This window comes from Indicator indicator, chromosome 9 (assembly GCF_027791375.1).
Source record: "Indicator indicator isolate 239-I01 chromosome 9, UM_Iind_1.1, whole genome shotgun sequence".
Classification (NCBI taxonomy): domain Eukaryota; kingdom Metazoa; phylum Chordata; class Aves; order Piciformes; family Indicatoridae; genus Indicator; species Indicator indicator.
In genome coordinates, this window is record NC_072018.1 from 27,933,993 (window position 1) to 27,955,182 (window position 21,190).

The 21,190-nt window shown below is 37.4% G+C and overlaps 1 protein-coding gene across 1 annotated transcript in view; it reads left to right on the forward strand.

Annotated features, from left to right (window-relative positions):
- Positions 1 to 16,011, forward strand: part of ROCK2 (Rho associated coiled-coil containing protein kinase 2) — a 55,917-nt gene extending 39,906 nt beyond the window's left edge. The window contains exons 20-33 of the mRNA XM_054383688.1: positions 612 to 715; positions 855 to 1,041; positions 1,392 to 1,485; positions 1,588 to 1,682; positions 2,313 to 2,492; positions 2,712 to 2,880; positions 3,677 to 3,853; positions 6,620 to 6,690; positions 7,623 to 7,711; positions 8,412 to 8,490; positions 8,703 to 8,964; positions 9,915 to 10,128; positions 14,636 to 14,745; positions 15,989 to 16,011. Of these exons, the coding sequence (XP_054239663.1) occupies positions 612 to 715; positions 855 to 1,041; positions 1,392 to 1,485; positions 1,588 to 1,682; positions 2,313 to 2,492; positions 2,712 to 2,880; positions 3,677 to 3,853; positions 6,620 to 6,690; positions 7,623 to 7,711; positions 8,412 to 8,490; positions 8,703 to 8,964; positions 9,915 to 10,128; positions 14,636 to 14,732 (1,818 nt within the window). The 3' untranslated portion in view covers positions 14,733 to 14,745; positions 15,989 to 16,011. The remainder of the gene's footprint in view (positions 1 to 611; positions 716 to 854; positions 1,042 to 1,391; positions 1,486 to 1,587; positions 1,683 to 2,312; positions 2,493 to 2,711; positions 2,881 to 3,676; positions 3,854 to 6,619; positions 6,691 to 7,622; positions 7,712 to 8,411; positions 8,491 to 8,702; positions 8,965 to 9,914; positions 10,129 to 14,635; positions 14,746 to 15,988) is intronic.
- The last annotated feature ends 5,179 nt before the right edge of the window (positions 16,012 to 21,190 follow it).

The following is a 21,190-nucleotide window of genomic DNA, read 5'->3' on the forward strand; positions in this document are numbered from 1 at the left end:
GCCAGAAAGAGTCTGTCTTGAAATCCCTGTCGTAAGTCTACTTGCAGTTTCTGCCAACTCATCTGTATTCAGTCATTTCAGTGTACAGAGCAGGATATTTTTCTTTCGTTTCCTTTAGAGCTCTAGATTTGTATCAATTTCACAAAATTTTGATTTTCAAAGGCTTTTCTAATCTGTTTTTCCCCTCCTCTTATACTTCTTTTTGTTCTTTAACCACTATCTTAGTTTCATGGATTTTTATGGTTAAAGTCTTAATGGTTAATGTCAGGCAAAGATTTAAAATAGTGAAGTAATTTAAGTATTTTCCTTGTTGCTGATACTTTAACATTTTTATCCAAGAGACTTCCATATTTAGTCTCTTCAGCAATGTGTTTACAAACATTAATATTTATATCATACATCTGTCCATTCACAAGTATGCAAGCTAAAACGGCAAAAAAGATAACCGAGTCGTGTTTGAGTGATGATGGCTTTTAGTTAGAGAAGTCATCACACAATTATACCCTTGAGTGATTAAAGTACTGCATACGATGTCATCTTGTGTCATTTTTTGCATACCTTTAAGCTAGAATAGAAAGTCACATCCTTTTCCTTTTAACCATACACTCTAGACTCTGTATAAGACACAAGTTCGAGAACTTAAAGAAGAATGTGAGGAAAAGACCAAACTTTGTAAAGAAATGCAACAAAAGATACAAGAGTTACAGGATGAGAGGTAGGTTTTAGTAGTTGTACTACTAATACTTAAAAGATTAGGATGGCTTTTCATGGTTTCCTACTTATTTTTTCTCCCCTCTCCCCCACCCAGTAAGCTGTCATTTTTTAAGGTAATAATATATATCAATAATTTGCAGAGATTCCTTGGCTGCTCAGCTAGAGATTACTTTGACCAAAGCAGATTCTGAACAACTTGCACGTTCCATTGCTGAGGAACAGTACTCTGATTTGGAAAAAGAGAAGATTATGAAAGAGCTGGAGATTAAAGAGATGATGGCTAGGCATAAACAGGAACTTACTGAGAAAGATGCCACCATAGCTTCTGTGAGTAATATGAATTGTAATTTTGGTAGAAGCTTACATGAGCTTGAGTTTTATTTGCACTACGAGTTACCCATTGTCATTGGGCATACTTAGGGGTAAGTGATACACAACTCTATCTGACATTTAAAAAATACTTCTTTTTTATAAATTAAATTTAAAAAACCCATCTGTTACTATGTTTCTTCTATACATCTCTCTGATCATTCTTTGTTCTGTGTCCCTACCCCTCTTACAGCTAGTCCTCTTACCCTTATCGCAGCTTCACTCTGAAGTATTTCCTTCTATCCTGCAATGTTTTTGTATGCCAAATGAGTTTTGTTACATGGTCACGTGTATTTCTTGTTTTGTAGTTGGAGGAAGCAAATAGGACACTAACTAGTGATGTGGCTAATCTTGCTAATGAGAAGGAAGAATTAAACAATAAACTGAAGGAAGTACAAGAACGTATGTATTCTCTGAACCAAATGTAATTTATTTTATTCTTTAATAGTACTAGTTTCTTTTGTAATGAGCTTTCATATAATTTTTTTAATCACTCTGCTACAGAAATTACAAAGCTGAAAGAAGAAGAGGCAAATGTAGGAAATATTAAAGCACAATTTGAGAAACAGTTGTTGAATGAAAGAACTTTGAAAACCCAGGTAAGCAAACGTATCTAAATGAATAAACAGTCTTCATGAATCAGGTAGTTTTTAATAGAAAGAATTCCATGGTAAGCTGCTAGGGCTTTACTCTGGTTTCCAGAACAAAATATAATTGATCTTTTTTTTTTTTTTCCTACTAAGTAGACTTTCATTGTATTAAAACTACATCCTCTTAATTTATCATAGAGAAATCCTAATCTACCAGCAAAAAAATCTTCATTTCAGTTCAATGAATTAATATTTTACTGTTTTCCATCTTTATTTATATTCCTATATTAGCTCCATAAAAAAGTATATTTATGATTTTGCTCTGGATTGGTATTTAGAACAACTGGCATTTTAATCCAAAGATGTATTTTGGAGCTGAAATGACAACAGCAGGTGATACTTAAGAGTGTAAGGAAGCTAATGCTTGCTTTAAGTGTAAATGGCATCATTACTGTCTTTTTCAATTTTGAGTAACATATTGAATTAAAGCAACTTTATAGTACAGGATTGCAGAGATCTTAGTTTCCAGTTAGATTGGAAGTGTCTGGTCATGTATAGGAGAAAAGTCATTATTGCCTCATAATGTAACTATTTATTTATCAGTGTGGCTTTTGTAATTTCTTTCTTTCCCATGGAAAGGCTGTGAATAAACTGGCTGAGATCATGAATCGGAAGGGTCCAGTCAAACGTGGAGCTGACACTGATGTACGACGGAAAGAAAAGGAAAATAGGAAACTGCATATGGAACTGAAGTCTGAACGAGAAAAGTTAACCCAAATGATGATCAAATATCAGAAGGAGATCAACGAAATGCAAGCAGTAAGATCATTTTGCAACTATAAACATTGATAACATTTTCTGTAATTCTCCCTGAATTGATAACGGGCATTAAGGTGGTGTATAAAAGCTCTGTGTTGCATTTCCTATGACCAAAATACACAGCCAGTTGAGACTGGCTGCAAAGTCCACCCAATTTACTACTTATATTTTCTCTGAGTAACTGAATATGCTGATAATAGAAAATGTTGTAATTTACAGCAAATAGCAGAAGAGAGTCAGATACGGATTGAACTTCAGATGACTCTGGACAGCAAAGACAGTGACATTGAACAGCTTCGTTCACAGCTGCAGTCGTTGCACATTGGCCTAGACAACAGTAGCATAGGCAGTGGACCTGGAGATGCTGAGGCGGATGATGGATTCCCTGGTATGTTAATTCTATTAATATTTCTCCCCTATTTGGGTTCATATCAGTGTTTAAACATAGAAGCTGAAGCACTGTGATGATTCTGTGGCTTTTCTTCTTCATGTGTTTCTCCAAACTTATCAGTGCTTTAATAGTGATCACTGTCCACTTACTAACTAAATCTGTTTGAACCATATTTCATCTTATGTGTGTTTAAAGAGGTTTCTTTTTAAAATCCTATTGTACCTCATTAAAACTAAATATTTTTGTCCACTTTGTTGTGGTAATTACTTTGCAATTAATGTGTAATGTAATGAAATGAACACAAGCCCTACAAGGAGAGGCTGAAGGAGCTGGGATTGTTTAGCCTGGAGAGGAGGAGGCTTAGGGGAGACCTCAATGCTGTCTACAAGTACCTGAAGGGAGGTTGTAGCCAGGAGGGGGTTGGTCTCTTCTCCCAGGCAATCGGCACCAGAACAAGAGGACACAGTCTCAAGCTGTGCCAGGGGAAGTTTAGGCTCAAGGTGAGGAGAAAGTTCTTCACAGAGAGAGTTGTTAGATGTTGGAATGTGCTGCCCAGGGAGGTGGTGGAGTCACCATCCCTGGAGCCGTTCAAGAGGAGATTGGATGTGGCACTTGGTGACATGGTTTAGTAGTCATGAGGTCTTGGGTGACAGGTTGGACTCGATGATCCTTGAGGTCTTTTCCAACCTTATTGATTCTGTGATTCTGTGAAATGTAAAACTAATACTCTCTTCACAGAGATTCTGTTTTGACTTCTTTTCTACCTTTTTCCTCCTTTATGCTTTATATTTAGTCCATATCACTCAATCCCACACTATGGAGTCCATGTCCTTTACCTACCAGCACTCTTCTACCTCTGTCAGTATTGCCACTAAGCCTTCCCGTTCTCGCATGCTTCTTGATTCTGATTCTGACTCAGAGGAAGAACCTTTGTCTTGTTCCCACAGCCCTACAGAAGTTGATAGCACAGGTGACATCCCTGAGGACTGTTTGGTTTTGTTCTTACTGTGTCCTTTTCTTGATTTCAAAACTAACACTGTTAATATATTACTTAAGAAAACCCCAAACCAAATCGTGCATTAAACGTGCTGCAGTGGCTGTAAACATTGCCATCAAAGATGTGAAGAGGTTGCATGAACAAAAACTTGCTTGTTTTCTCAAAATGTTTACAAATGCTTGCTGCCACTTATAAAACCACCATTTTTATTAAGGCATTGAATAAATGAGCCTTGTGGCCTTGTTTTCACGGTAGCCTCTGTAACCTGCAGTTATCTGTCTGATGCCAAGATGCTGGATACCAGAAAGTCAAATCTTTTTGTTTAAGTGTGATGACACGTAACTTCTCACTACCTAAATTTGTATGTGCATAGAAATTCAGTCTTCTGAGTATTACATTGTTTTGCCTTCATTTGACTCTTATATTTGATTCTTCTATGGTAAGACAAGCAAAATTTATTCCATTTTCCAGATACATAAACCATATAATGAAATAATATAACTATGGTTAAACAGAACTTTGTTCCACTGATTCTGTATTCATTTTATATGACTACACATACACTGTGTTGAACAAAACTTCTGTTTAGTGCTAATGTCAGATGTGGTTTTTGTAACTAAATTATTTTTTAATTATTTTTTTTATTTCACTGGCGATTCCTTTAAAGTGTGAACACCTTTTCACTGAAAACAAAAATTGTTTGGGGATACTAGCATTACTGCATCAGGCTAGAGGATAGTAAAAAGTAATGCATTTACTGTTTTTCTGATTCTTTGGTTTTTGCTATGAGGCTTCTATTAAAAAAATTAAGTAGATAGATAATATTTTACTTGTTATCTACTGTTGTAGTATCTCTATGGTTTAGTTTTTTTTCTAGAGTAAAAATAATATCTAAGCTAGGCCTTCTTGCTGACATAAATACAATAGATTTGAGATATGATAGTTGTATTTTGTTGATTTTTTTTCCCTCCTAGCATGTAGTGTGAAAATTCTGCACTTTCTCTGATCTTTTAGTATACAATTAACACCAGAAATGAAGTGTCCAATTTCGTGTGATAGCATTAGAGATTACAGAGTAAAGTAGGAAAAATATTAATGCCTTTTTTTTTTCATACTGTTAACAAACTACACTTGCTTCATGGATATGGGGAAGGACTTTTTTGCATCAGTAATATGCTTGTATAATACATATGTAGCTGAAATGGACAATTTAAAGTTGCAGGTATGAGGCAAGATATGCATTATAGAACTCCTCCATGTAGTTGGGATGCACATTAAAATGTGTCATCAACAGCAATACTTATGGAGAAACAAACTTCGAAGACTGTGGATCTGAGTAAAAAACCTTGCTCCATGTCTCTTTAGGCAACATGAGAATTCTGTGAATTTTAAAATCATAGAAAAGTTTGGGTTGGAAGGGAGCTCCAAAGGTCATTAGTCCAACCCCTCTGCAGTGAGCAGGGGCATCCTCCACTAGATCAGGCTGCTCAGAGCTTTATCATGCCTGACCTTGAATATCTCCAGGAATGGGGCCTCAACTGCCTCTCTGGGCAACCAGTTCCAGTGTTCCACCACCCTCATGGTTAAGAACTTGTTCCTAATAGCCAATCTAAATCTACTCTTCTCTAATTTAAAACCATTGTCCCTCATCATCACAGGCCTTTGTAAACAGTCCCTCTCCAGCCTTCTTGTAGGCCTCCTTCAGGTATATATATTTGTTGCACTCTGTTAAACATGGGCAGGAGCATGCAGATGCTCTCTGATGAAAAAGAAAATAGCAGCTTTTGCAATTCTGGAGCACATTTGCACTCCTTTCATGGTTTTGTGTTTCCTAAGGCATCAGTATTTTTGACTTGGAGGTTCCTCAGCAGCAGTAGAGGTTTTCTGCTAGAGTGGGAAACTCATTGGAAAAATATTATTGCAGTTGAGCAGTTCTTCTTAATAAAACTTCAGAGAAAGAAATGCTTGTTCTAAGTGCAGCTATAAAAATAAGGTTAAAGGCTATGCAATGCTATGTATTGCCAAGCACTAGGAAAGTGTGATCCTGGTGAGCTTTTTGTTACTACTGAAATGTCAAACAACAGCTGAGCTGTTAATACTGTTGATAAATCCAATCTGACTAATGTGTCAGTGCAATAAAAAATATCGCAAGTGTGTGAAAGGGCAGTTGAATTAGGTGAGGCCTAAGGATTAGCCAAAAATTACTTATTTTGGAGATACAATTCTGCCTGGGAGATATAGGCAGAATTAAAAAAAAAAATATAGAGCAGAAAATGTAAATTGTAATAGTAAACTTCTGATAGTATATAGAGGACATAGGTTATTTGTGGTGGTAGCTTGCCTTTTTTGACTTGAATTGGATGCTGTGTACTAACATCTTCAGACATTGTTTTAAAAGGTCAAGCTTGATAGATGTAAGCATTTCAAGTCTTGAAAAAAATTACTAAAGTGAATGTGTGTGCTATAATTGCAAGTTTGCCCTTCCCCTTCTTTATCATGCTTCACTACCTTTTTGTGATTGCATTGTTGGTCAGTGGCTGTATTCAGGAATATATGATTTAATTTATTCCTGAACAATTACTGTGATAAACTTTGCAAGACCTTGTGGTTTTAAATAGTTCATGTTCTTATGTTTGCTTTGTTGCTTTATTATTGATCTTTGATAACTATTTTAAAATGTACCATAACCTCAAAAATAATGTTTTGTGAATACTTATGTTCTTTATATATTTCTTTCAGAATCAAGATTGGAAGGCTGGCTATCACTGCCTGTTAGAAACAACACTAAAAAATTTGGATGGGTTAAAAAGGTAAGAAAACCTGATCTTGTTGAGTATACAGTCTGGATTTTAAACTTGCTGCAAGTTTTCAACTCTTCCATTTTAATTTTGTACATGTTCTCTCAGTACTTAAATGTGTAAAATATCATAGCAAGTATAACTGTGTCTGAGAGGAGCTGGGTAAGACAATTGTGATTGGTTAAGACACTTTTGTCCAGCCAGAAGTTAGAACAACCGTAAATGATCTTCAAACATTTGTACACTCAGCCATAAGCATTCCCAGCAGTATTATTTAACTGGACTTCAGCAGAATCTGGAAGCAGATGCCCTTGACAAATTTTTTTATCAGGAGATAAAAACGACAACTACTCATCTGCCTTGTGCAGTCTTCATTCACTCATTGCTTTTCAGTAACATCTTTGGGTCTTTCCCCAAAGAATAACATGCACGTTTTCATACCAATTCACTTACTGCTCAAACTGTTCATTCTGGAAATAGAAGAGGTCTAGGTAACTTAACCTAGGTAACTTACTTTGTTATGAAAAGTGCTAGCAATGCTGGCAAGTATAACAGTGATTTTTGTGACTGTGATCCCTATTAGTTTTGAACTGCACATGTAAAATAGACATCATAAGATGACAATTACTTTCACTACCAGCCTAATTGGAAAGTGCTCAATGCAACAGCAGTTAAAAGCTTTTGTCTTACTTTCATTCAAAACCACTTAAATCTGTTTAAATCTGTTCAAATATCAATTAATCTGATACTATAAATTGAGTTATCAGGTAATCAGGTTCTATTTGTAGTGCAGTGAATCTATAGGCAGTTACAGGCTTAGCATACAGTACTACTGTTGTCCCCACTATTTAATAAAATTATAGAAAAATATTGTTGTGACATCCTTGACATAAAAGAGGAGCTGGATTAAAACATATATTTTATCCTTTTGTGTCTCCTAACAGTATGTAATTGTAAGCAGTAAGAAGATCCTGTTCTATGACAGCGAACAAGATAAAGAACAATCTAATCCCTATATGGTGTTAGATATAGAGTAAGTATTATCATGTGAAATTCCTCCTTCTGATTTGTTAGAAAGACTTTGATAAAAGGCCTTTAATGATCCAGTCATGGAGTGCAACATCAAATGGGGCATACTTCTGTAACTGGAACTAAAGAGCTGGAACCTTAGGTTATCTGTTGTCGTGACCAATTGTGTTTGCTGTAAGCAGTGTGGTGCAGCAGCAACGTGCTGCTGAGCCCGATACAGGGAGCTGAGCTCTGATGGAACTGAACTAGCTAGGCCTACTTCACACATTGCAGCAAAAAACATTCAGAAAGCTATAGCAGAGAGGCTGGAATTTTCAGTGTTTGTACATTTTCACTAGTAATATGTCCTTACAGGTGGGTTGTATACTTAATTAAACTATTTCTTGTAAATGCAGAATGTGGATACTCAAAGATTGGAGCATGGGGAGAAGATTGTGTTAGAAAACTACCAGCAATCATTAATGTCAGATGATACTGTTTTTTCAATGCTGACTTTTTGGTTTTGGTTTTGGTTTTTTTTTTTTCTGAAGTTCATGTACAGGATTGAAAGATAGGACTATTAAAGTGATTACAAATTTGTTCTGACAAATATTTAGTAGGTCTACGTCTTAATGTGGTATGTTGTATCCTAACTTAATCTGTCAATGTACATTTGTCAGTTTGGTAACATTAATTTATGTTCTTATTGAAATAATTTCCTACAGCAAACTCTTCCATGTCCGACCGGTCACTCAGACGGATGTGTACAGAGCAGATTCCAAAGAAATTCCTAGGATATTCCAGGTATTCAGTAATAAATTAATGTTTCTAAGGTAACAACATGATGTCTAGCACATTGTCAAAAATATTTTCCTAACTTTGTCTAATGAAATATTTACTAAAAATTCTTGGAAAAAATCAATTCCAGTGTAATTCTTCAGTCTTTCTACTTAGACAATACTTTGAATTTACATTTTCCATCTAGGAGTACTGAGATTACTTTGCTTTGATTCTAGATTCTGTATGCTAATGAAGGAGAGAGCAAAAAGGAACAGGAATTTCCAGTGGAGCCCATGGGAGAAAAGTCAAATTACATTTGTCACAAAGGACATGAGTTTATACCTACTCTTTATCACTTTCCAACCAATTGTGAAGCTTGTATGAAGCCTCTGTGGCATATGTTTAAACCTCCTCCTGCTCTAGAATGTCGCCGTTGCCATATCAAATGTCACAAAGACCACATGGATAAAAAAGAAGAGATTATAGCACCTTGCAAAGGTACATTGCAAATATTTGAATATGCGTACAGTCACTGGAGTCACAAAGTGTTCTAATAGCTCAGAGTACTTAGTAATGGTGTGACACCAACTAAACATAACAGGTAGGTTTTCTTTTATTAGTATGCAGCCGGCAGAACCTGTCTGAGGGTGTCTACATGAGGATCAGCTCACCATTGTGAGTTAATGGCTTGTGGTCAAACACATCTACACACCTGCTGTGTTGTCAGCCTTGGTGCAGTAAAGCCTGATAGCTGTAAGACTGCTCACACTGTGTGCTCTGCTGCATTGCTATGTGAAACAATAGTGAGTGCTATGAAATATCAGAGAATAACAGAATCATTCAGGTTGGAAAAGACCCTCGGGATCAGTGAGTCCAACCATTAACCCCACTCTATAATGTTCACCCCTAAACCATATCCCCAACCACCACATCTAAACACATCAGATCTAACCACATCCAGGGTTGGTGACGCAGCCACCTCCCTCGGCAGCCCACGCCAATGTCTGACCACTCCTTCTGTGAATTTTTTTTTCCTAATATGCAATCTAAACCTGCTGTATCCTCAGCATTCTTTCAGGTAGTTTCATGGAGAGCAATGAGGTCTGCCCTTAGCCGCCTCTGCTTCAGACTGAACAGCCCCAGCTCCCACAGTCACTCTTCATAAGATTTATTCTCTGGGCCCTTCACCAGCTTTGTTGCCCTCCTCTGACTTGTGACTCATATAATTTCTTGGGCTCAGGCACAGGTTTTTGTGTTGCCCTTGGGTTTTTTCTGTGTGATTGTGTGTCTTCCATAGTATTCATTTGTTACCCTCTAAATGTAAGAAGGAGGCTCTGTCAGCAGCCAAGAGACTTAAAGTTTGGCAAAATCTGGTTTGCTCTTCTTTTGATTTCTCTACTGATTTCTCTTTAACTTACTAACTTTTACTTTAAAAATTCTTATTGCAGTGTACTATGATATTTCAACGGCAAAGAATCTACTACTGTTAGCCAATTCTACAGAAGAACAGCAAAAATGGGTGAGCCGACTGGTGAAAAAAATACCCAAGAAGCCTCCAGCACCAGACCCCTTTGCTCGATCTTCTCCCAGAACTTCCATGAAGGTACAGCCAAACCAGTCCATGAGACGACCAAGTCGACAGCTTCCTCCAAACAAACCAAGGTGACACAAGAGCTGCTATATAATTTATTCCTTTAAACATTTTACTGCAGCTAATGTGGTATGTGTTGTTAAGGATAAGTGATCACAAAGAAGAGACACTATGTTTGTTTTCTTCTTTAAATTGTCTTACATTACTTGTTGGTTAACCCTACCATACTGATAGTGTATCCTATGACCCTTGTGTGTAATAGGCAGGACTTGTATCATCTGTAGCCTAATAACTCTTGTGAACTGGCAGCTGGTAGGGAAAATGGTGTTTAACCAGCCAAGGAGTCAGTGAGAGGAGTGTGAAGAATTAAAAATAGAAAACAAAAAACATGTAACAGTTTTCAATAGGGCTGCTACTGTACCCGATTTGAAGCAGAGCAATAAAATTAGGTGCTAATGGACCTTGGAGAGAATTAAGTGCATTCAGAAGGTTGTCTAGAAGGCCTTAAGAGTAGCAAAAGACTACCTGTTTTTGTTTCTTTTTGCTTGTTTTTTGAGGCATGTGTCTGAATTTCTTGGCCTGCTCTAAGGTTAGTCATATGATTGTGAGTTTGTATGTTAAAGTGTGTTTCATCTAACCAAATATCTCTCTCTCTGACTCCATTTACAGTTGATGTTTAGAAAGAGTAGTTTTCAGGACTCATGTCTACTACTCCTACTGTAGAAAAGGAGCACACAAGCACATTCTTGGACATCTACTGTGAAAAGCTAATTTACGTGAATCTCACTTGCGTCTCCGCAAGTTACACAGAGCAGAGCCCATTGCAGAAGTGGTAGGCACCTGTCTGAGCATCACTTGTGCTTTTTGAAAGAGAACCAGGAAGATGAGAGATGAGGTGTCAACATGTAGTCAAGTAATTGGAGCACTTGCCAAAGGATGGGAGAATTGGTATCGATTCCTTACTCAGCCCGGAAGGACACATCCTCATGTCTTAGGATTCCTAAAAGAATAGTCTTATCAAGTTCTTCTGATTTGAGAAAAAAGCCCATACAACCACAATCTATTACTGGATTAATTTAAAGGAGCAAAATCATATCCTACATTAGAAAGAGATAACATTCTGCTGATAGTGCTTATGTATCTGCACAGTACAGAATTCCTGAGGGTCTTCAATTTGCTTTTTTCACAACCCAGAGTACAAGCTAATGCCAGGCTATATCGCTCCCCAGTTGTTGACAGCCTGTGAAAAGTTTTTGTCTGTCTTGTATTGTTTGTTGCAGTATTCTAGCAGTAATGGAGAGTTCAGCAAAGGCTTAACATTTTACCCTAGAGATAATTTGGCAGTGGCTAGACAGTATTGCTCTCCTGGTTTCAGTGACCATACTGCCACCAGTATCTAAGGCAGCTGATTGAAAACTGGATTGGGTTAGTTGGGCGAGTTGCCAGGGTTAGAGGGGGGAATGCTGTGTAAGTGTGCTTTTACTGTGATGCTGTTGTTATCACAAAACAGCCTTGTGCTACAAGAGGTAGATCTTAAAAAATACTGGCAGGAGTGCTGATCTGTTGGATTGATGAGCCCAGGTCAGTTTTATGTTTAATAAGGCTGGTTGACAGCCAGCTGAACAGGAGCCAGCAGTGTGCTCAGGTGGCCAGGAAGGCTAGCAGCATCCTGGCTTGGATGAGCAATACTGTAATCAGGAGGAGTAAGAATGATCATGCCCCTGTACTGAGCACTGAGGATACCACACCTTGAATACTGCGGTCAGTACACTACAAGGACATCAAGTTGCTGGAACACAGGCAACAAAGCAGATGAAGGGACTAGAGAACAAGTCTTATAAGGAGCAGCTGAGGAAACTGGTGTTAATTAGTCTGGAGAAGAGGAGGCTGAGGGGAGACCTTATTACTCTCTACCACTACCTGAAAGCAGGTTGTATTGTGGTGGGTTTAAGTCTCTTCTCCCTATTATCAAGTGATATAATGAGAAGAAATGACCTCAAATTGTGCCAGAGGAGATTTAGATGGGGTATTGGGAAAAAACTCTTTACTGAAAGAGTGATCAGGCATTGCAGCAAGCTTCCCAGGGAGGTGGTGGAGTCACCATCACTGGAGGTATTCTAAAAATGTGTAGACGTGACATTTCAGGACATGGTTTAATGGCCATGGTGGTCAACAGTTGGACTCACTGATCTTGGAGATCCTTTCCAACCAAAACAATTCAATGATTCTTCTTAGTTGTAGTCCTTCTCCACTGTGAATCAATCTTGAATGTGTTTTTTTTTCTCTCTGTGCACTTTTCTCTCTATATATTTTGTAGTTGTGGGAGAATAATGAGGATGAATATTTTTCTGTAAACCATTTCATTTTTGCAGTTAAAATTTCCAAGTTAGCTTTACAAATGTACCTAACAGATGGAAAAGCACAGTTCTGTGAGGTCATGTCACCTATCACCTTACTAACACAGGTCTCTCAACCTAGTGGAAATTTGTATGGTTTTAAAATAATTCTAATTAGAAACCACATTCTTGTAAGTTAGTGTAATTGCTATGACAAATTTATATCTGATTGGTTCTTCTTTGAGGCTTTTGTGCAGGGGTTTACCATATGGAATAATGATTTCTCTGTTCCAAACTTTATTAAGAATGAAGATGTAGTTGCCACTTAAATCTGAAGCCTGAGTGGCTGGGGATAAGCTGGACATGAGCCAGCCCTGGGCCCTGACAGCAAGGCTGGATTGCTTGAAACTGCACCAAGAGGAGTACAGCCAAATGATTGAGGGAAGAGACTGTGTTCTTCTGTTTACTCCTTAGTCTGCAGTGAGATACTGCCTCCACATCTGTGCCCCCAAATTCAAGCCAGATATTGGTAAACTGGTGAAAGTCCAGTGGAGGCCACCTGGGTGATCAGAGCAGAGACTTGAGGGAGCTGGGCTTGTTCAACCAGGATGAAGTCCTCAGAGCACTATCACAGCAACTTATCCCTGCCTGTAGTGAGGGTATACAGGAGACAGAGCCAGGCTCTTCAGTGCTGCATGGTGGGTGAATGAGAGATAACGGACTCCACTGAACCTTAGAGACATTCCAGCTGAATAGAAGGAAAAGCCAACATAGGCTCTGGGTGGGGAGGTAGGCTGGTAAGATAGATGGAGAGAATCCATTCCTGGAGGCTGCCAAGATCTGACAGGACAAAGCCTTGAGTAGCCTGAGCTGGCCTTAGAGCTAGCCCCATTTTGAGCAGGTTGAGCTAGAGACCTCCTGAGGTTCTTTCCAACCTGCATGGTCCTCTACACTTCCCTGCTAGGAATTTTGCCCAGTGATTTGTTTTTTTTTCTCCAAAGTTTTCATGTCTCTTGCTCGCTCTTCATGATGATTTTAAAAAGGGCAAACCATTTTTTTTATACAGACCATCAAATGTATGCTTATCCATTCAGCTGATTATGGTAAAAGGATGATTCCCAATTGAAAATACGTATTTTAATGCCTCATACGTTCTTTAAGTGTTTTAGGAATTAAAATAGCTGTAATTCATGTAATAAACTAATACTGAGCATTTTCAGGGATTTATCACATTTTAAAGTGTAAAAACTTAAAAACCTGAAACCCTAAAAAAATCCTGGAAGCCCATTTTGTTTAAAGCATGTGATTAATGATATTAAACACTGTAGCATGTTTTAGTTAAAAAACAATTAATGTTCTGCTTGGGTAAGGTTTCTATCCCTGCCTCCTATGGTTGACATATAATCCTGATTTAAGATCCATTGAGCTCACTGGAGAGATGAGACTGCATTTCGTTTCTTGTAGCTATAGCAGTTGAGAAGTTTGTACTTAAGATACTTGGCTGAGATCCTTCAATAACAACAGAAAGAGATTAATGCTTCGAGACAATGATTCATCCCATCCCAAAATAAGTGACTAAAATTGGTAAAATGACTCATTTGCTGACATTGTTTCCCTCACTTGCTTTCTTTGTTCTGTAGTGACCATAGAAGGAACACAGGCAGTTATGCCTAGGGAACAAGTTGCAATATCCTCTTTTTTGGCATTGTTTAGCTTTAAACAATGAGCTACAGGATGACCGTGTGGTATCATCCCATGGTATTTGGAATATAGTACAATCCTACTGTATTTGTTTGTAAATTCAGGTGGTGCTATTTTATTTCATGTTCTGTTCAGCATTCAATATTATTTGATTTTATTGGAAAATTTGTTAGCCTTGTGTTATTGTCTGGGAAAAGGAGAGTAGGAGAGCATAAAACTGCATTTCAGTCAACAAGTACACCAGCAAAACAGAAAGCAGCTAATTTTATGAAACGTATATGTTGGTTTTTTCTACTGAAATGTGGGGGTTTGGGAAAACATCAGTATGGCAAGTGTTACAGAATGATTTGTGAGATAAATTTCCAATGAATACAATATTCCTGGCTTACAACTGAATCTACATATTCTATGATAGGTGAAGGAAGTAACCCACCTATTTTAACCCAGTATGTACTTAAAAAGTTTTAGTGATAAAAAATGGAATTTTGAAGTCTCTTATAAAAGCATGACACACATTAAACATCAAACCCTCCCGTTGCAGATTACTTGATCTGGCATTTAAGGACTGGGATTGGTCATTTGATGATGTTGATGATATTGATGGTGATGATGATGATGACGATGTTTTTGATTTCTGAAGAAGTATAAGGGGTAAATCTATGTAGAGAGGAATGGATTTGTTTGCCTTTGATTTCAGCATGCTATGTTGGATTTTGTTTCTCAAAGCAGAGAAAACACAAGATCTCATTTTGATATTTTAAACAGTAAAAATGAGATTCTATTGGTGATGTCAATGAAAATTTAGAGGAGTCATTTTCATTAAAATGAAGTTGTAGTCTCTATCAGTCATTCTATTTTTCTAATTTTAGAATTTTTTTTGAAAATTCATGTCTGCCTGCCAAAAAAAAAAAGTTAAAAAAAAATATGCTGTTGTCAGAGTAGTTGTCATCTGTAGTGCCATCACTGCTAACTTCTGTAGATAATTTTTGAAGGCTAAAAGAGAGATCATGGCAGCTAGATGTTTAGCTGAAATAGAATTGGCATTTACAAATCCTTTTCATTGTTAAGCTTTTAACATAAACTGACTAGTCTTGGCTAGCAGACATGAAATCACTGGAGTTCTGCATTTTGCTTTTTTACATGTGTTATGAAGTGAATTTGACTTGGCTTTCCTTTGCAGTGCTGTGCTTTCTGGGTACCTAACCATGCATTTTAAAACTACGTAAAGAAATGGGCTTTGCAGCTTCTGTGATGCGGTTTCCTTGACTGCTTTAGTTTTCTAAAGGATCCAGCTGTTTTATGGACCTAATTTGTCCCATGGCTTATTTAATTATGCAATGTGAATGTACTGGAACTCGTGGTAACTATGTTATAGTTCTCAGTGTTTAATCATTTTACAAGCTGATGCAGTGATCTGTTTACACAGAAAAAAAACCCAAACAAACAAAAACAAACCCAAATGTCCAATTCCTAAGAATTGTTTTAAATAGCAAAGTGTATCTCAGTCTTATCAGGACGGGCAATGACAGCAGCATCAGGGCTGTACCTCAGCTGTGACACCAGCTCTTGTAGAATTTAACTAGCTTAGTGTTTACAGTAACAAGCATCATTGCAATTAAATATACTGCATCTTTATGTATTAAAAGCTCACAAATCACTAGTCTTTTACATTGTGCACATTACCCTCATATATTACAAGGGGGTTTAATTGGTTTGGGATCGTAACGAGGAAGGATGTACTGTGCCTAAGTAACAATGCTGCTGAATGCAGAGAAATTATATTTCTCCCAAGTATGCTGATGAGCCCATCTTAAATGAAGACTTTGAGGAAGTGTATTTTTGTCACATTAACATTCATTGCATTTACTGACCAAACTTCCTGCTTCTTTTTCAGCTAACTGCTTTCCGTGAATGCAGACACAATTCAAGGTGATGATTTTCTTCCCATTACAGCAAGACTGAAACATATCCCAAAATATATTAAAAATATATATTTTCCTGAGAGATTGTGCTATATATATCAGAGGTTTACATTTTTGCTGCAATATAAATTACTAATCTCTGAGGGTTTTCCCGTATTTTCCTGAGTGACTGATCAAATGAGGAATGGTTGGTAGATAATAAAAGGATGTGTTAGGTAACCTTTTAAACTCTGTTCCACAAAAGCTTTCTTGGCAAGATACATACACTACGTTTCATAAAAGGATCAAGAGGAATGAATATTAAGATGGAAGAAACTGACTTTTCAGCTTTCATAAAGATGCCACCAGCATGTCTGCATGAAGAACAGGAAGAAGCTCCACCATAGTGATATAGACTGCATCTGTAAGAAGTGACCATTATACTGTGTATATATATTGTACTGTAATACTGCAAGAGGGTTTTAAAAATCTTTCCACTTTATTTTTTTATGCTTATTAATCAGATACCGTTACTTATTGCAGTTGCAACTATGCACTTGTATAAAGCCATAACGTTGAAGTTTATATCATTCATATACGTCTATCAAAAGCTGCATGTCAGTGTTCAGCAGCTTGTATCATTTTTGAAGTATAGTTTCAGCTACATCATCATGGGCAGTCCTGTTTTACCTGTCTAATTGCCTTAATTTAATTTTTCTTTCAAGTTTTTTGCCCGTTTTCTATTTAAGGAAAAAGAAGGTTTACCAGCTCTTAGGATGCAATTTTGCTTTGTGGCAGAAAAAAATAGTGCACTATTTTTACACCTAGTAAGTATATCAATGTCAGCCTATTTTGAATGTATATTAACTGGTTTTAAGGGTGGAGAAGTGTTGGTTACAGAAAAAATGTCTGATATCATTGGAATTACTAGACCATTTGCTTATCCATGTAACTGCTCATCCAGCCCTTTTTACAAACCTCAATATTAGTTATTGACGTATATTAACCCTCATTAAGTGCTATGAAACTTCATTTTGCCTTGTTTTTACATACTCTCCTAGATGTGTTTTTTATTTCTGGGGAAAAAAGAAAAAAAAAGAGGAAAAAAAAAGAATCTGTGACTATTTTTACATTTCACAACACAATATCCAAGGACCGTCAGAAACTTTAGGAAAAATAAAACATACTGTAGATGTATTTTAAATTTTTAAATCTGGTTCTCTAGCACATAGCTGTAGGCATAGATAAATATTTTAGTAGTGTGTTTTGAGAACTGACAGCTGGGAATAAAGGGCCTCAGAGGCACTTAATCTGATTTCTTTTTTCTTTTTTTTTTTTTTAAACTTAGGAGTTGTACAAAAAATATAATTTCTGTGGGCTCATTCATGATGTGTTCATAACTATCCCAGAAAATGCATGTCTTATGCAACTACAGTATGCGATGTTAAACATAACGAAAGTAAAAAGTGTAGTCTCCTATTTGGTCTCTTTATATATATAAATATATATATATTTAAAAAATATATATATATAATATTGTGTGGGAGTGCAGTAATTTAAAATATCTAACACTTCAATGAAGGAGGACATTTCACTTTAAAATTTTGTTTGTTTTTGTTTTTTTTTAAGAGTGTTAAAACGTTTGGAAGGATAGGACCATGATTTATTTAAAACTGTCATGAAAGGTGAACTTGGAAACACTGAAATACTGAAAATTAATAAATATATTTACATTTTGTAACCTTTACTACAGTTCAGCTTAACAGAGCCAGAATGTACTCAGTCTTCTATTTATGTACTCGCAAAGTAAAATATCATTTGTGAGTTCTTAAATTCAAAACTAAAACTTTCATATCATTTCTGTTAGCTATTATAACCCAGCACACAGCTACAGTATTTTTTCCCTGCTTGTTTTGATTTACAAAAGTACGGTATATTTTTAGGTAATGCAGATTTGCATAGAGTACAACATTAAAAATGTATACAGTAAAACTGTTTCCATTCACTGAATGCATAAATATTTTATATATATATATAAAAAAAATGTTACACTGTGGGAAGTTCTATCCTTTTCTGGATTGGAGAATAGTATATATATATATATATATTTTTAAATAAACTATTTGAGTAAGGTAAAATAGTTCCTGACCTTGAGAAGCTGGTAATTAATTGAAATATTGAAATATTTAAATATAGAGGCAACTACCACAGCAGACACAGGAAAGGCAAGAGTTGCTCAAAAGTAAGCCAAGGAAAGGCTCTGTGTGGAGGAAGTTCCAGGGGAGATGTTTTAGTAGGCCATCAGGTGCTGGGGCTGGATCTGTTGCACTAGAATTCTCTCCCTGGCTTGTCCTGGGGCCCTGTTAAGCCTGACATTTTAGGAAATGTACTGTGTGATTGTATTTGCTAGCCACAGCTTCTATATTCTACACTCATACAAATAGTTAGGAGCAATATACAGAGCAGGCTGTACTGAGATGGTATTGTGGTACCATATGGACTGATAGGAAGCACTGGAGGTCCTCAAAGCAGGGCTAACTTAATATAGGTTCTTCCAAGCTTTTGAGTTTTCAGTGCCTCTAGGGATGAAAGTATCATAGCACTCCTCAGTTCTCCTTCACTCAGTTTGTCCCAAAACAAAGGAATAGCATGGGCTATGTTGAGCTGTAATGTGGGGATTATTTGGCCAATGGTATGATGTGCATGAACCTTGTTTTGTACCCAGGACACAGAAGGCAAAGCTACTCTTCTGTTCTCACTACTTCTTCTGCTTGAGACAGAATTTCCATCTGCTGATCTATGGAATTCAAAAAACTCTTAAACATTAGTTCCTGGAGATTGGCTTGTTTCCTTATTGTCTACTGGTAACCTTTTAAAATTTGTGAGAGAAGAGCATATTCCCAAACTAAGGTGCATTTGTCTTAGTGTCACTGATGTTTAAACACTTCCCTTTTGTACCAGGTCTGCCCCAGCAAACAGGACATTTTTATGGCCTGCATGCCTTTATCTTATTTATCTTTTGTTTCACAAGAGTAATCAAATAGCATAGCCAAGCTGCAAATTAACCTTCTGGAAAAGTCAGGGGTCAAACTTGGAGACGGAAGTTCAAGACACTTGTAGGGAAGTTGCTCTTTGGTACCCATCCAAGAGCCCACCAGCAGAGAAGCTGGACAGGAAGACCTCATCGGAGTTAACGTGGCAGTTATCACAAAGAGCGTTCTTCAAGGAGGTTTCCACTTCTGTTCCAGTTGCGTACTGCAATTTCCTACTTGTAGTGGTCCCTGCCAGGGTTCAGCCCCTCACCACACTGCCAGCAATCCAGTACCAAGTCTTCATACTGAAGGAAATTTTGTGGGGTTTGTGCTTCTTAGCATGGTAGATGCCCTAACCAAAACATGATGTAGACCATAGTACCATGTAGGAACGTCAAAACACGCAAGAGGATCAAGCATCTTAGCAGTCAGTGACAGTGACCAAATTTAAAACATTGCTGAAGTTTCACTCCAAGCATTTAAGTCTCTACCTCTGTTGAAGACACTGAACCTCCTACATTTTTGACAGGCTCTCTGAAGTCACCCAAGGCCAGGAAAGCTGCTGATAGAAATTAGATGCTTTCTCTTTAGTTTCTCAGACAGTGCCAGATGATCATTAGAAATTTGGCCATTTGTGTTTATAATCTTACAATGTATTAGTTTCCTGTCTAACTTTATGAGAGTCATCCTTGGAAGAGGATTTATATATTTGGATCTCAAGTGCCTTCACCCAGCCTGTGCTTGTGAGGTTGTATTTCAGCTGCTGCTTTGAAAAGGGGGAATTTGTATGAAAATAAACTTAATCTGCGTCACTCTGACAAACCTTTACCACCTCCTTATTCTAATGCAGGAGAATGTAACAGTCCATGGTCTAGTTCAGGAAGCTGAAGTATTTCAGTCTTCTTCACATTCCTGGATACTTTGCCTCAGCATCTGTATTAAAATAGTGATTCATTTACTTTTCATAGGATCACTGAATCCAACTCACAGGACTGCCTATAACTAAAGCATGTGACTAAGAGCATCATTCGGCTGCTTCTTGAGCTCTGACAGGCTTGGTACCTTTTTAGTGCATTACAGATGATCTTCAGAATATTTTATGGACTATCATCTCTGCACATCCTAACCTTTAAAATGAAAACATCATTTGTTACTTCTTAATACAATCCTATAAAGCACACAGAAATAATGGGCTTTTGCCTGCTGCTTTGATGTATCCTTCATGAGAGTGGGAGGGAGTTTTGGGTCACTGTAAAAGGTGTTGCTGGAGTGGTTCTGAATCTAATTCATGTTCTTTGTTGAACGTGGACAGTGATGTACTCAGATGTGCTTATCTGAAAAATGAGATGAGCCTACTGAGATGTAGATGGCAGAAAAGAACACAGGGTCTAAACACATTGAATCTAGTTCTCCCCAGAAATTACTACAATGAGTGGGAAAGCTGATGGTGAAGCCATAGCTCTAAGAAGTGGGAACTCAGAGGGGCTGTAATTTATTAATACAAGGATGCTAGTTACCAGGCCTTGTTATGAAGATATGAGTTTTGAATCTTTGCCCCCCTTTGTAGGCAGGAAGCAAAAAGGGTAAGAAAGTCAAGTTACTACTTGAAAATTGCTATAGCAAGTGTGAAGCTGGATTTGACAACAGCTGCTTTTGCTCCAGGATTAAAAGGATCTTTCAAAATTAAATTCACAGTGAAAGGTAGCAAAAGTACAAAGTTTTAAGTGTATACAGTCCTACCCACCTCAGAGAAATCTGAAAAAGCAGAGTGCAGCAATTACATGTCCCAGCAGCCCTTTCTAGGTTGCCTAGATGAGCTATATAGAAATGCTTTCACAGCCAAGGCAACTTTGTGGTGCTTCAGTTGTATCATCCATTTTGAGGTCTTAGGCCTTCAACATCTTTTCAGAGATAGGAGCCTCCTTGTAGGTGTAGCCTTATGTTGTCATGACCCAGCATGCCTCTTAGATCATCCAGTTCTCGTCATCACCCTTGCTAGTTCTTCAGGATACTTTTTTTGCCCAGGATACTGTTACACTGGTTGGCAAGCATGCCAGCCAGATAGGCTCTCGTAGCTGGTCTTGTAGCGAGGTGAAGATCTAGCTGCAGCTTCGGGACTTACATCTACTTGCTGCATCCCATGGTCTCACACGTCTGTGTGGT